The sequence below is a fragment of the Mya arenaria genome, chromosome 10 (assembly GCF_026914265.1).
Source record: "Mya arenaria isolate MELC-2E11 chromosome 10, ASM2691426v1".
NCBI lineage: Eukaryota > Metazoa > Mollusca > Bivalvia > Myida > Myidae > Mya > Mya arenaria.
Genome location: NC_069131.1, coordinates 45,273,813 through 45,290,582, shown reverse-complemented (window position 1 = coordinate 45,290,582; position 16,770 = coordinate 45,273,813). Strand labels below are relative to the sequence as shown.

Here is a 16,770-nt window from a genome sequence, read left to right as displayed (position 1 = left end):
AAAATTGCTCTAACTTCTTTATTTTTTTACCAATTTCAATAAAATTTGAAATATAAACCCTTCATGAGGCACTTTCCAATATGTTTACAAAAAAAAAATATTAATTAAAATAACTGAGTTCTGAGTGGATTTCACGTTTTGAGTGGATTTCACGTGAAATCCACTGGATTCCTGTATCACCCCGCACCGCTATCCGGTGTGCTAGAATATATTACATGTTGTTTTCTAGAAAAATGGCCAAGGAGTTCCGAATGGTTACATATAGTGGTTTGTAACCGTTGAATGATTGTGACAAAACCAATATATTTTGACCCCGACATTGATGAGGAATCTGACAGTTCACGAAACTTTTAACATATTAAAGATATTTTCTTCACTGCAGAGATAATGTCTTATGATTTTAAAAGAAATCACGTTATATAAACGTTCTTTATCGATTCTTGCTTAATTATTACTTGTTTGTTTTTTTCAAGACTTAATTGAAACTTAAACCAAAAAGGGGTGGTGACACTGGTGTTGACAATACGCATTGTTTGCAGATAGCGCTTTAAATAAAGTGCTTCAGCTCACGTGTGTTGAATGGGAGCATTATCGTTATCGTAGCACCTTTTTTATGAATTAGCAGGGCAATGTCATCTTATACTATTGTGTAGTATTCAATAAAAAAATTACATTATAATACACAATATTATTTAAGTTATACAGTGTGTAATGCAACTTGGACAGTGATAGTCATTGTTTCATCGAAATGCATTTCTCAATCCCTGATACACAGGAGATAAATGATGGATCTGGATCAACGTATACAGTAAGTATTCAGTAAATATGTTTAACTGTTAAGATACATGTGTATTCATGCATGGTGTCTGCACTAACCTTTAAAGAATGGATTGGAAACTTCCTTTTATGTCTACTGGTTGATGGTACAATTAAATCTAGTCACAACAATGCACTTTAAGGTAACTTTCTTTAACATTTGGATATTCATTTTGTTCCCTTATAGTCTAGAATAATAGACATGTTATACGGGATTCTTTCAATCCCTAACATCGTACGTGAAGGATTTGCCATATCAAAAATAAAAAAAAATCCGTCAAGGTACAATTATTTGGACTAGTTCCCTAAATGCCACAAGTCAACTGAGCAGTACCAATGTAAAATATATTCTTCAACTTTTACTCCACAATACTTAAAACTTGTTAAAACACTGTTAAATTAAAACACAAAAGTTACACTTTAATTTTTTTAGCCAATACCTTTTACTTATTGGACTTAAGTGTTTTATAAAACACAAATAATTAGTTTAATTTAGATCAACTCCTGTTAATAAAGCATCTCCATTTTGAAACCATCTAGCAGGTGCCCGTTATCTTTCGGCTCAAAATACTAAGCGCTGAAATCTATCATTCTTGGCTAGGAAAACAACAAGTGGGTTATGGACGCATAGAGTCACTTTAATAATAAAAAATCGTCAAAGACTCTGAAGCGGCTGTTTATATGGACTAGTACAAATCTGGACAGTATACAAATCCCGAACACCTGTTAATGGTGAATGATAATTCGATTATCTGGATCAATACAGAGGCTTGCCCTAGCAGCACTTCCTTAGTTTCACCTTGTTTTGTTGAGTAATTATGTAGTAAAAGCCATTCAATTATCTAATATGCTTAAAGAACATTTAATGTAGCACGTAAGGGAATGACATCAAAGTGTGCATGTGCATCTTTGAGGCCTTGCAGTTATGTTGACTGACAATCAAGATCTTTATAAGTAGAAATCATGCTTTACCTTTGCAAATCAAGTGTTTTGTAAAGCAGCGAAAACAAAAGATAGAAACTTAAAGCACTCATCTGTTTCTGCATCCTTTTGTCAAAATTGAGCAAAAATTTTTAGATTGGTGTATTTACAATACCTTTAATTGTTCGGTATTTGTGCCCTCCAAAGCATGCATTGAAGAGTGGTTTACTGTCCATAACAAGAATGATTTTGGCTAGACGGATGTGCGTTCATAGTATAACATTCCGTTATAGAAGGAAGTTATGTTCATAGAAAGTGCCAGTTGCATAAAAGATCATCTACAGAGTTTGCTCCACAGTACAAATCATCGGCAAGCTTGGCTACCACACCATCCTGTACAAGATCACCAAGTACTCGACACATAAGTTCTTCCAACGCTGTCCCAGGCCCTGGCATGATCATAGCATAACATGTATAGACACCCACACTTTTGATACCGTAATATATTTCCACTGGCCAATATTTTGTAGTGTGGAGTCTACATCTGGAAGTAAGCTCTGTTGTGGTTTGGAGTATCATTCTACATCTGAGAAGGCCGTGACAGCTATATATGGAGAAAAAACGTCATTGTACTTTCAATCAGATCTCAGAATTCACTTTTAGATAACTCTGGCAACCAATTGTCAGGATGAATAGAAAAACAGTGTGAATGTTGCCTCAGGATCCATGTCAGCAGGTAAATTACTTGTCATGAACAACCCAAGCCAAATGACAGAAGTGGGACGCTCAGATCTTAACACAACGCCGTACAACATTGGTCAATGAAATGTCTCGATCTGGTCTATATTGAGCCTTGTTATTGTTGCTAATAGAGAGGTCACGTTTAGCCGGGTGGATAGCTATTTTGTTGCATGCCATGAAAGGAATACCAGCAAGTACCTTGACATCTAGGTCATTTACAACCAAAGCTTCCATTTTACTCTTAAGTCACAATCACCCCTAGTTAAGGCCATCATTAAAAAATGTTTGTTTGCGGTTCTCCTACCCAGCATTTTTGGGTTGGATAGGTAGGTAGGGATTTTTTTTATTTTTTTACAGTCAGAAGACAAAGGCAAATCTATATGACCCTCGGTCTGAGGTAAGGGGCAGGCATGTTTTTGTTAACAGCACTGAAAATTCAACTACAGAACCATTTTATTTATTTTCAGATACATGTGTGCACTAATTCTTTCTAGGAAGTCTTTTAATAATGGGTCTCCCAGAGTCCTTGCAGGGTTTGCAGATTGGCAGTACAACTCATTGTAGTCGGTGTACTTGGCAAATCTGAAACACATCTAAGTTTTTAAACACATTAAATTTAACATTTCTCAGGCTAAACCACATTAAATACTTAACAATTGTTTGATTTAAAATGCTGTTGAGCACTACAATATCAGAACCCCAATGGCAACAACTTTTCAAAGAAATTATAAAATCTTTTGGAAATATTTTTAAAATATTGGGAAGATAAACTGTACTGTATACTATACTAAAGTCAAATACTATGGACTGTGTAACTGGCAGGGATTGCCTTGCTTGAATCAGTAATTTTGTCAAAGCTGCCGTCAGTGTACCAGAGTGCGTCAACAATCGTCATTGTTTGTCAAGTCAATTCACCTGCTGCTTAAAGTGATGCTGGGTAATGGAAATCTTCATTCTCCACAAAGTCATTGTAAAGCTTATCCTTGGCTGAAATGTTTACAAAATATTTGAAACGTCTGATACTGAAGTTGTGAAATAAAAAATATCCATAATAAATATTTAATAAACATGCAAAAATGGTTTTGGACGCTTCAAGAGGGAACCACAAATTCTTAACATACTAAAACAAGAGTATTTTTGGATTAATTCTAAACTTTTCAGACATTTATATTTTTGACTCTTGGCACAGATTCCAGCTTTAGAGTTCATTTCTAAGATGAAGATATTACAGACTTGAAAGAGTTATGTACATATGTTTCAAAATATAAAATATGTTATAAGGCTCTAATGGACAAAGCTGTACATGCACCATCAATTGCATTATGTGCCTATGACCCTCAGATGACAGTGCTTTGGATGTTAAAACAAATCAATGAAACTTGTTGGACTAAAACATGTTTCAATAATGCTCTGTCAGATGTGAGCCCTAACAAATTTATAAAATAAAGAAAATACCAGTGAACCGTGGATTATCCAACTGTATTAAACATCGGTGGCTCCTTTCTTTCGAGTGCACCTGACATCAGAATGTCAAATGCTTTTGCTGGTTCACACAACATAGGTTCACCTGGGCCAGCTTCTATGGAGACATCATTCTTCACATTTATTGTAACATATTTTAAGAAACTGTCAAAGTCTGTTGGTATCTTAATCATGTCATATGGGTCTGCGTTAAAAACCTGACAGTCAGTCATTTAGTTTCGATGATACAATGACTTTGGCATTTTTTTCGAAGTTTTCTACAACATTTTCATCAACATTGATCCCCTATGTCGTAATGTCAAATACATCAAACCATGTGTCTGTTATTCTGAATTTCGTATGGCATTTGGCCCAAAGATAAAATTGGCCCAAAGAAACGAAATGAGACCAAATAAAACAAAAATCGGCAGTGGTAGTGATAAAAAAGATTGGGTCTAATTTCGGTGAGTCGGTCGGAGCACTGCAAACCAACAATATTTTATTTATAGCCTAAAGTTATATGTGTTTTACCATCAATATTTATTGGAGTAATGCTGTCTGCCTGTAGAGCGCTCTGATTTGTGGTCTTTACTGGTGCGCCTACATGTACTTTGCTACCGATTGCTTTATCATACTGATTTCTGCACCACTGTCCAATGTTAATTGCAATGGGAAATGCTTTCATACAAGGTGACTGTTTGGTGACCACACATCTTGAAGAATGTACAACTCGTTGATAGTGTAGCGCATACTCCGTGTCAGATTCTTGGACATCTGCCCTACGGGTATCTTCAGAATCTGAACAATTTGTTGTGTGACGGATATTGGCGGTAGAACTGATATACTTTCTGTCTACTTCTGGAAGTAACTTACACTTACTCAGAAAGTGTTGAAACTGAGACTGTCCTGTTTGTTTGCTAATTGGACAGGCTGGGCTTTACTGGCTGCGCCTTTGGGTATGTGCATATCTGAACGTAGAGCGCAAAACCTTAGCATCTGGAAGGGAGTGTACCTCATGAAGCAGGCTAGTAATTGCTAGAGATATTTCCAGCTTAAGAGATGCCAGAGTCCTGGAACGGAGCTCAGTAGCTTATTTCTGTTTCACAAGAGCTGGAAGTTGAGGATGAGTGGGCCTGAGCCAAGTAAGGACTATGAAATGTTCAACAGTGGGAGTAAGTTCCTCGTCATCTGCAGGTACCTCGCTATAGTGACTGATAGAACTCCCACCTTTGAGAAGACTGTTGTCAAGAAAGCTTGCATGACTTTGATACAGGTCCTCTGGCCTTTCTCCTGGTTCCTGATTATTTAACTTAATAGCATCAAAAGCAAGAAAGTGGACACCAGTTGACGGAAAACCAAAATGCAGTCTTATAGCTTGCCAGACTAACTATTTTTTATTGTGTTTCTTGATATCACTGGGCAGTAGTTGGCAATCTGTCCCAACATTAACTCTAGCTGAGCAACCTGAGCAGCTCTACGCCCACCTTGAACTCCCTCATCGTCATTATTGAAGCCACGTAATGGGTGAGCAGTTGTCATCCGCTCCCATGTTGTTCCATCGACGAACTCAAGTACTTCAGCAAAATTTGGGTCAAGTGTCAAAGTATATTGTAAATTTTGTTTCCAAGCTTCAAATAATGTTATCGTTTCAAGTATGGTCAATTGCCACAGATAAGCCACACGTATGTTATGTGCCATTGTTAAGTCTCAGTTGACCTTCATCTAGTGTACAGTTGCCTTTAAACTGTCTTGCCCTTCCTTAATTGGAATGTTTGAGAATTCTAACATATCCTGAGTTTGCAAGAAACCAGGAAGTTTGTATACAACCAACTGCTGTCACCACACCATTAAGGAACTACATGAGGCAAATATTCGAAGATTCACCTTTCTAACTGTAAAAACTTTACTCAACAGGCATTGTGAAATACAAAACAGTTGAAGCAACTAGTGTTTATTTCATATTACGGTCTACGGTGTGAGGGGGATAATTATGTACTGGCGTATATTGGGTCGGAGTGGGTTTGACTTATATATAAGTGTATTTAGATAAATACTTCTAAAAGATAATTTGCCATAAGAAATAAAAAACCTTGACTGCTATAATTATAGGGCAGAAATTATGGTTTAATGATGATATAACATCTATAAAGCAATAAATGGATTAATTTATTGCAAGAAAAGATGAAAACTTAAACATTCATAGACAATGTAAAAATGATTATAAATACTGTGTTCTGCACTTATAAGGTTCATCAAGGCCAAAAAATGCATGGTTTAAGACATTCTCAACCAATGTTTTTTTGTGAAAAAAATCACAAAAAGAAAATTTGAATTGAACCCCAACATTTTTTTAGATGATTTCTTTGACCTAAATTTTGAGGTAAAAAAAACTGTGGTAGTCAAATCTTACTTAAGAAACTTTTACAAGTGTAACGTTTTGTTGTAAAGATTTTTATAGTATGTAGGATTATAATGGTTGTCCTTTTTTTAGAGGAAAAAATAATATCATGTTACAAACTAAATAAATGTGTTGATCAATCTCATATAAATGATTATTTCAGAGTTTTAACATTCATATCAATGGAGTTTTCCACTGCACAGCAAGATTCAGCTTGCTGCACAGTTTTCATGAACAGGTATGTATTTTATCAAATATTTGTGGGGCAGAAGAATTATGGTTTGCCTTTAGAACCCATACAATGATCATTGCAAGTATTGTTAGATATATACAGAGCTCCAGATAACGTGCTTAAAGCTGCACTCTCACAGATTGGCCATTTTAACACCTTTTTAGCTCAACTATTCAAAGAGTATGGAGAGCTAAACTACTCACCCAAGCGTCGGCGTCGACGCAGGCGTCAGCGTTGGCGTCACACCTTGGTTAAGGTTTTGCATGCAAGCACACATAGGTTAATATCTGAGCAACTACTTGAGGTATTGCATTGAGACTTTATACAATGGTACTCAACCATCCAACCTACTTAGTTAACCAAGTTAGAAAACTCTAGTTTGCATTTAATGCAAATAATAGGCCTTTATTATTCGACTTAGAAATTCTGGTTAAGGTTTTGTGTGTAAGCACACATAGGTTAATATCTTAGCAACTACTTGAGGTATTGCATTGAGACTTGATACAATGGGACTCAACCATTCAACCTACTTAATTAACCAAGTTAGATAACTCTAATTTGCATTAAATTCAAATAATGGCCCCTTTTTTGACATAGAAATTCTGGTTAAGGTTTTGCATGTTACCACTTTTAAGTCAATACCTCAGCGAATACATCATGTATTGCATTGAAACTTTACATACAGGTTCCCAACCATTAACCCTCTACTTTAATCAAGTAAGATAACTCTATATTTCATATTATATAATTTTTGCCCCTTTATTATAAGACTTAGAAATTCTGGTTAAGGTCTTGCATGTTAGCACACATAGGATAGTATCTCAGCAACTACTTGATGTATTGCGTTGAGACTTTGTACAATGGTATTCAACCACCAAACGTAATTGAATAACCAAGTTGGATAACTGTATTTTGCAAATAATGGCCCTTTATTATTAGACTTAAAAGTTCTGGTTAAAATTTTCCATGTAACCACATTTATGTTATTATCTCAGCACATCATGTATTGCATTGAAATCTAATCTAACAGTGATCCATGCATGTTTCGCCAATTTTTTTCAATCCTTACATTGAAAAGCGGCGGAATAGTTGAGCGCGCTGTCTCTGTGACACCTCTTGTTTATTTTTCGTCTCGGAAAGAGAATTTTTTTGCGTAAATATCTTCAAACCAATGATATTAGATTGCTGACAAAAATCAGATCATACATTTTCATATTTCCGTTTGAAAATTAATTTTTTATGGCTTAAACTGTTACTAACGGTATAAGAAAAATGCATAAAACATCATTTTTTAACTTAAATATAAAATTCTGCGATCTGATTTTTTGTCAGCAGTCTTATATAACTGGTTTACATGGATTTTCGTAAAAATTGGCTTGTTCCAAGACAAAAAATAAAAAAGTAGTCAAAACATTCAATCCGTGAGAGTGCAGCTTTAATTGTATAAATATGTCTTTCATTTTTTTGAAAATGGGAAACATCAAATTCAATCTTGGATTTATATTTTTAATTGATGAAAATGCATATCCGGGTTTTTGAATAAAGTGCATTTACCCTTTGTACTCGGGTTAATCAATACAACCTTTCTATGAGTTATCATTGTGTTAGTTGAGCAAACACAAGTTTAAGGAGAGACTACAATGTAACTAACAGCAACCAGCTGCTGGCATTATTCAAAATTATTTCACACAGGAAGAATCAAAACATGCTTCCTGATTTGTGAGAGTTATTATTTGCCATCATACCTAGTCAGTTGATGATAGAGTGGAAAAGAAACAGAAAAATCATGTTGGTAAAAGCGGCTGTTATATCTCTTGATATAAAGACACCTTTCGATCATATTCCATATAGAGGGCTTCTTTTCGAGTTGAAATCAAAGGCATCGAATCTGAATGAAATGCAAATCAAAGCCATTTGCTTAGCCAGAATTGACAATCAAAGAACCACACAGTGTTATATGGCTAGGTCTTATAATGGTGTTGTGGAAACAGTTTACTAAAAAGTTCTGTTTTTGCTACACTGTCCAATATTGCTGCTGAAGGTGATGCAGATGCAAATGGTCTGCTGAAATATTTTAAAAAATATGGAACTGTTGTCTTAAATTTAGTTTCCATTTAAAAACTTTTCATTGCGCAGAGAGTTTGTTTAAATGCAATTTGTAATATGTTAATTTTGTTTACTTCTTTGCGAATATTACGCTTATGGTTAAAGTGAATTAAGTGTCACATATAAGCAAACTGGAAATTAAGTCAGACTACGAAATGAAGGATTTTGTTTTTCACAGCTGTATTTTTGCATAATTTTCAGGGGTCAAGCTAGGTTCTGAGTACAATCCAAATTATTTGTATATTACGGGTCGAGTTTGTACGAGTTTAACAAAATGAACTACGTCATATTGATCGAGTATATACGGGTTAAAACGGCAGTTGAAGATCGTAAGACGTTTATAATTTCAACAAAAATATTTTTCGATTAAAGTTACCGTAATTCACCTAAGAGTTCGGACACACTAAATATTTGGACACCCATAATTATTTCCGAAAATAATTTATTTTGCGTACCTAATTTTCGGACACCCAAAGGACATCAATCATAACTTTCATAGTTACCAAGTTTCACAGACGAAGATTATTGATTTTTATCTTTTCAATGCCTGGCTAGATTACCTAACCGTATACACCACTGTGACAATTTAATTAATTACTACCCATCCTAAACGATTTATTGCCTGTTTAAAAGGAAGTGTGATATATTTATTTGAGGATTAAACAAACAACAAGGGCAATCAAGGGATTAAGAAAACATCGACATGACATGTTTGTAAAACGATCTGCCAATAAACTTTCAAACTTGTACCACACTTATAGACCACAGGCATCTGAATCATTGTTTGTCACTAAAATATTGTTTAAAACCGTTGTGGGTACATACAATGAGATAAACATCACATCTGAAGATATTTAGTGTCTTTAATATACAAAAAAGAAAAAAGAAGTTTCTTGAAGGGTTTACACTTATAGGCGTAATAAATAAGTTTATGACCATTGATTACTACGGATAAATTAATAAGTGGTAAAAAGCAACCATGAAGAAAAAAGGCAGGTTAAACAAACAGTAAGTAAGTAAGTAAGTAAGTAAGTAATTATTTATTATAGTGACATGTGTATATATACATCATTACAAATCAATACAAATATAAATAGTTTAAGCAATTACACCCGGCCCATCGGGCCTATAAGTCACCTAGATATCACATATATGAAATACAAATTTTCATAAATTAAACATAACGAATATGTATGTAAGGTTTAAAGTGAATATTATACATATCTATAAAGGAAATGTTTATATCATCAAACATGTAAATAAAATGTAAAAATGATAATTTTCTATGTATTCGGAGAGCGAAAAAATTTATTAATTTATGGTGTCCGAACTCTTGTGAATTACGGTATTCAAAAGTATTTTGAATAATAAATTGAATTAAACAATAATCAAACTTACATATAAAAACGCAAAGTTGGGCACTGTCAAAATATTTTTTGCATAACAACTTTTCATTCTCGACAGCATGGTTGTATGGTTTTAAAGATAACCATCGCCATTTTCACGAATTTTTTTTTTTTGTCACTGTCAACAAACATGGTGGAAAATGCCCGACGATTTTGACATTTTTTCTATGCGTCTTTTAACCAAAAACATAGATTAAAAGTTTTTTCTCCGACCTTTAACATATTTTTTTCCCTGCGTCTAATACCCCCTATCGTCTTATACCCAGTCATTTACGGTATAATTCTATTTTTGGATGGGAACAAAGAAAAAGCCTTTAGAAATTTTACAGCTACCTTAATTACCGTAATTAATAGTTCACAACGGGATGACTCGATGCAGTGGAACGTGGTAAAATTTAGAAATGAATTGCGGGTATAGTCAAATTAAGAATAAAAAGATAACATCAGCTGTAAGGAAAAATGGAGTGATATGTGAAATCTGCAAAAAAAAACGTGTGGTTGGTGTGTACACAGGAAGTGAAACTAATCAAACGCAAGATGTGACATAGTAGTATAGACACTGGCAGGTTACATCTAAGGAATTTAACAGAAATCAAATCTCTTGTGAGTTAGTTTTGAATTTATATATATATGCTTGTGACAAATAACTTTTACATTTCAAATACAGATACAATACCCAGTAAGATTTCAGTTTACCCCTTAAAGCTGAATGTTATGGGGTCCAATACCATCTCGCCAAAACATTGAGGGTGTACTGAACCCTTTATGCTGAACAAATATCTGGAGCTCTGATATAAAATCAGAAAAATGTTCAATTTTCAAAAATGATTAATAGATCTGAATGTAAGAATCTCTTAACTAAATGAAAGGCTAATTATTATGTAGTAATATACAAAAGGTGCATCACTCTTTTTTACCCTATGATACAGGAATACTTTCATTTTTAAAATCATCCTCCCATTTCAGCTGAAAAAGGAATTTGGTGTCAATAGCTTGCCCCCCTTTCCACCGAAGAAGCTTTTCCAGGTAACTGGGCCAAAACTGGAAGAAAGAAGGCAAATGCTGGAACGATATATCCAGATAGGTAATCATATTATCTTTAAATCAGTCAAGGCTTTGATCATTTTCCAAAAACAATTGATTTTCATCTATATTCCTTCGAAAAACTATAACCTGCTTCTATGGATAAACAACAGATTTGAAACAAAAGTAAAACTAATGAATATTCAGCATATTTTAAATAGTTGTGAAATGAACATGTTTAACCACCCGATAAAGTTCTTGTACTTGTATGTAGCATTCAGTAAGATAATTATAAGATCTTATACATATCTTTGGAGATTTCTATATGTCCCTAATCATTCTGAAAACATTTCATATTTCCTTTACTTGTATACTTTCAGTAAGCCAAGAGGTTGTTATTGCAAACAGTGATATTTTCAACCAGTTTTTACTCACTGCACAGCAGGTAATAGATAAAAATATTCGTCGGAAGGCTTTCATTTTATAAGGTGTTTTTTTGTGATTTTAGCAAAAATTTTCGCCTGGAATTGACACATAATTTAACTATAAGTTCCGGGCAGAATTATTTTCCAGGCGTAGTTTGAATAATATAATGTAAAGTGTTAGAGCCGGATCCCGGCCGGGTTTTGGGGGCAAAATATGTAAATGAGGTGGGACGGAATTCAAATTCCAGGCGGAATTTCAGGTTACGGGCGGATTTTCAGATTTAGCTTGATTTTTAGTTACGGGCGGAATTTCAGATTAAGAGCGAAATTCAGAATGAGATGGAATTTCGGTCGTGGGCAGAATTTCAGATTCAGACGGAATTTCAGTTACTCGCAGAATTTAAGTCTACAGGCGGATATTCATACGTATGCCACATGGAGTTTAATTAATTTTAATTATAAATGTGCGCAATAATTTTCATGCAAACACTATGTAAAATTAACGGACTTAAAAACAATGTGAATAACCATACTAAAGTTTACTCAATTTATTCTGCATTTCATATATAAATTCAGAGAGAAGGAAGAGTATTTATTGGGCATAGTTACGCACCCTAAATTTCGTAATATGACTTATTTGATTATTAAAAATATCATTTTATTTTTTTATTTATAATAAAAATACATTTATGCGAAAACAAGCAATTGTAAACAGTGGGTAACTCAAACATAGTTTAAAAGTTATATCAAATTTAGGGATGGATAACAATTAGAGACAGAACTTAAAGTGATGGCATGTTTATTCAAACAGATAAACAATTTAAATTCGATAATAATTATAATATCAGTCAAGCAATTTTAATCGATTAGCGACTTGTGCTAAATGAAGCCAATCAAACAAATCAAGGTGTGAGATTCTTAACTGAATCCACGAAAATGACATCGACCCAAGCAAACAAATCAAAGTGTGAAATTCTTGTTTGGGACCGCGAAAACGACTTCGAGCGTGGAAAAATATCGACCCTCAAGATATCAAGCCATCCGATCGAAATTTATATGAACAAAGAGTAAATAAAAATCGGTCCTTGGTTCGAGCCAACGAGGATATCGAGCCAACGAGATGCAGTCAAATTCTGCGCGTGAAAGTGGCTGCTGAAATATCAAGAAGAACACATGTATATGCAGTTATTTCTGTTTAAAGCGACAGTCCGCAAATCGGGCAAATTAGCCATGAAAAAAAATAAAATTCATCTATGTGTTGATAAGCATTCCTGACTGACGAATCCAAAAAAAATTTGGTTCAAATCGACCTAGAAATGAGTTTTTCGTGTCATTTTCAATATCTCTTTTTAACTATCGGCCCCCGAGAGTTAACGGTTATATAAATAGAAAAAACAGTGGGATTCCAAAGTTCTTGCGCATGCGCAGGGCGATACTATTTCCCGGTCTCTCCTCGTAAAATCCGGTCTCATCCGGTCTCATAATTCCCGGTTCATAACTTATGGCCCCAGGCAACGGATTGTGTTGCTGATGTTTATAACACGATTTTGACAATCTTATTTGTTTTTATATGTAACAAAATGGTATAAAATATATAAACATTATGTCTTAATTTATGCAATTTGTTATAGGTATACACTATTTATGCAATTCGTGTTAAAGGTGTAGAGAAAGATGCGATGCAGTACAAATGCTCATGTTTTTTGCATAAAAGATTGAGGACGGCTAGAGTATGAAGTAACTTAGAATTGCACCTTTTAAATTATGTTATGTTATTGTTCTTCCTTTTATGTTTACCCCCCCCCCCCCCCCCCCCCCCCCCCCCCCGACATAAAAATTTTTAAGCATAAATGATTACAATTGAAAAATTCCATGTTTGCATATCCGACTCATATCTGATTTACATGTAGTCAAGCATTGTTATTTTTGTATTACTATTATCAATAGTATACTTATAACTGAATTTAATATGAAAAAAACACACACTCAATGTGTTTGTTATTCATGACATTAATTTCAGTACATGTGCATATTTCATGTTTTTATCTTTGCCTAAATTTATTTTATGTTTTATTGATATAAAATTTGAAATAAATAGTGACATAATTATCATCAAATATTTAATGTTTTAATCAACTGTAATCTTTTGTAATCCTATTACCCCCCGCGGTCATTAACACCTTTTTGATCACGCCCGATAGCTACTATAAAACAGAGACCGGAGGAGACCGGGACCGGGAAATAGTATCGCCCCCAAGAGTAGTCGGAAAAACCGTAGACCTACTTTCTCTTTTGCCGTCTAAAAATAGCAACTTTCGGCAATTTTCAATTTGTTAAATCTAAGTTATTAAAGCGATTTTTTAAAAAATAATTGCGGTTCAGTCGGTCTGAAACAATGTGGAACTTATTAAAAACTTTCGAAATACGGTTACTTTTGCGGACTGTCGCTTTAATAAATTTGTTAATATTAAGATTGTTTTTAAAATAAATACTACCGTATTTTCTCGACTATAAGACGGGGAAATTGGGTCCTGATTTTTACCCCCAAAGTAGGGGACCCGTCTTTTAAGCGAGTCGATAAAATATTAAAAAACGATTCAAGTCAAAATTAGTTAAATTTTACATAGGGTATTCGTCTATCAAGTTTATCGTCTGCTGATATAAGTATGGGGCAATTAAGTAAACAACAATACGAAATCTCTTCACCGCGCGTGCTCTGACGTCACACAGTGTACCGTTATATCTGCACTTTTTCTCATGGCGCGTGTCAGTATAATTAGTTTGACAGATATATCAAATCAATAAATTGGAATCTTAATATGATGTAGGTACCTAACTGTCAATTTCATTAAGCAAACAAATGACAATGCGAATATGAATCCTTTATTTTCGTCGCCAATCAAGGGACAATATTGCCTAAAGCATTATTGCTAAACAAACACCTATTCATACCTCGGCTTTTCGCAGTTATGTTTTTGAAGCCATTTATTTTGCTGAAGAACTTCATTGGTGTCTTCAATAAAAAAATAAACTAAAACAAACATATGTTGTTATTGATTAATTATTACAAGTTCAAAAAGTAACAACCTGTCCTGCAAACTTATGTACTCATTTTTAACCTACCTCCAAATAGAGAGCTCACAGTTGACTGCCATTTTCTTTGAGTAAAACAAAAACAGTTACCGCGAAAGTCGATAATTGTCCGTTGAGCTTGAACATTTTTACACATTAGGAAGAATTTTAGCATTTTAGATTTGCTTAAAAATTGACCCCGTCTTATAAGCGAGTCGAAACAAAAAGCACCAGATTTCATGGGCAAAGTTAGGGGGCCGTCTTATAAGCGAATCGCCTTATAGTCGAGAAAATACGGTAAAACCGTTATTCCGGCATAATGCAGAACTTAATTAACATTTTGTTGTTTAAACGAACATATTAAAATGAATATATGTGAACTCAGTAGATTCCGGCAAGCTTCATTATGATTAAACACCGTTAGCAATTGTAGTTACTCGGAAACTTTCGCAGAAAGCCGAGGGTTAATACTGATATCTTTCTTTTCGTTGCACATGTGAATTTCTTTGTGAAGTTTAATGATTGCGAGAATGCGTTTCGGGTGAAAATTATGTAACAAGGCAAATATAAGGTAATTATGGTTTTAACAAACATAGTATTGATACCCAACCAAATATTTTGTGAAGCATGAACTAAGCATTCTTAATCGCAATGAACTACTCGATGTAAATCGAACAAAATAGTTGTAAAAGTGAGAACAGACAGACAAACACAAACACAATTTCAAAACCAATACTGGTAAAACGAGAAATAGAAAGGTTACCTCCATCTTTCACGACCACGTACCCCTTTGAATTATCCGCTAGTCTCACACAGCATATGCATTTTATTTTGCGATTCAAAATTTGAAAGACTCCTCAAGTCCGTGCATTCTTATCAATCACGGCTAATGTTCCATCTGTTGGTCAATACACACAACAATATGTTTAAACTATAACGTTACTCACTCAAATTCAAATGTTTTCTTGGTAAAAGTGTAGTTATCCGGCATGATGTCGGATCGAAAGCGCGGTACATGTATGTCTATCAGTAATGGTTTCCGTGTGGGCATCTTGTGAAACACATGACCGGAATAAATAAAGGTTAAGGTTCACAAAGGGGAATCCAACCAGATTTGCGCAAGATAAGGCGAGTATTTTTAAACAGCTGGATCTTGTACACCCATGAGGCTTATCGGTGAGTCAAATATTGTAGCACAGTATTGTACATGATGACCTCGAATCGAGTGGAAGTTAATTATTTATAGTCGACTGGGCTAAGTTTAGTTCACTTGCTGTTAGTGGTTGATATATCCCAATTAGTGTCATAAGTAACATTTTAAGTGGACTTTAAATTTCATAAAAGTGTAAATTTATATCATGGGGTCATGTTTTTTACCTTAACCCTTGTGTTTGACTTCCCTTTGTAGTTTTATTTTTATTTTTGTTGCCTCTTTTATATTACAAGGAGAATGCGGTGTTCAGATGAAAGCATGGAAGATGTTTATCTTTTAACCTGCTATGTGAAATGTAAATGATAAAGGGAACAAAAACAATTCAATAATTATCATGACTTTCGAATATTTGATTGTGTTATGCTGTACATAATATGCCATTCTTGTGTTAAAAATGTATCTGTTTATTGAAACCAGTTTCATAATTTAGCGTTTGCCTATTTACAAATTATTTGTTAGATGTTTTTACACTTGTTATTTGAAATATAACTATGTGAAATGTAAATGATAAAGGGAACAAAAACAATTCAATAATTATCATGACTTTCGAATATTTGATTGTGTTATGCTGTACATAATATGCCATTCTTGTGTTAAAAATGTATCTGTTTATTGAAACCAGTTTCATAATTTAGCGTTTGCCTATTTACAAATTATTTGTTAGATGTTTTTACACTTGTTATTTGAAATATGAAACTGTGTTTGTAACAGGTTAGCAAACCCCAACAGATTAGGATGTTGCTAATAAACAAAAAAAGGAGGTGTCAGTCGCAGCCATATTGACTTAAGCTAACTGTTTTATTGTTTCTTTCTATCTATTTTAGCACCCTGACAAATGTTTTGATAGAGAACTATTTGAAATCAGAAGTAATTAGTTTGAGCTGTCAGTCTTTTTGAAGTATTTTCTGTTTTTCTATTGGTTAAATTTATGTTATGCATGACCGGGCCGCACAATA

The 16,770-nt window shown here is 34.1% G+C and overlaps 1 protein-coding gene across 2 annotated transcripts in view; it reads left to right on the top strand.

Moving 5' to 3' along the window:
- The first annotated feature begins 285 nt into the window (after positions 1-285).
- LOC128205293 (sorting nexin-17-like) overlaps positions 286-16,770 on the top strand; it is a 74,278-nt gene continuing 57,793 nt past the window's right edge. Inside the window, exons 1-4 of one of the 2 annotated variants that reach the window (XM_052906826.1) lie at positions 286-808; positions 6,501-6,575; positions 11,048-11,165; positions 11,485-11,549. In XM_052906826.1, coding sequence (XP_052762786.1) covers positions 749-808; positions 6,501-6,575; positions 11,048-11,165; positions 11,485-11,549 — 318 coding nt within the window. In that variant the 5' untranslated portion in view covers positions 286-748. The remainder of the gene's footprint in view (positions 809-6,500; positions 6,576-11,047; positions 11,166-11,484; positions 11,550-16,770) is intronic. The other variant, XM_052906825.1, reaches the window with a different exon arrangement.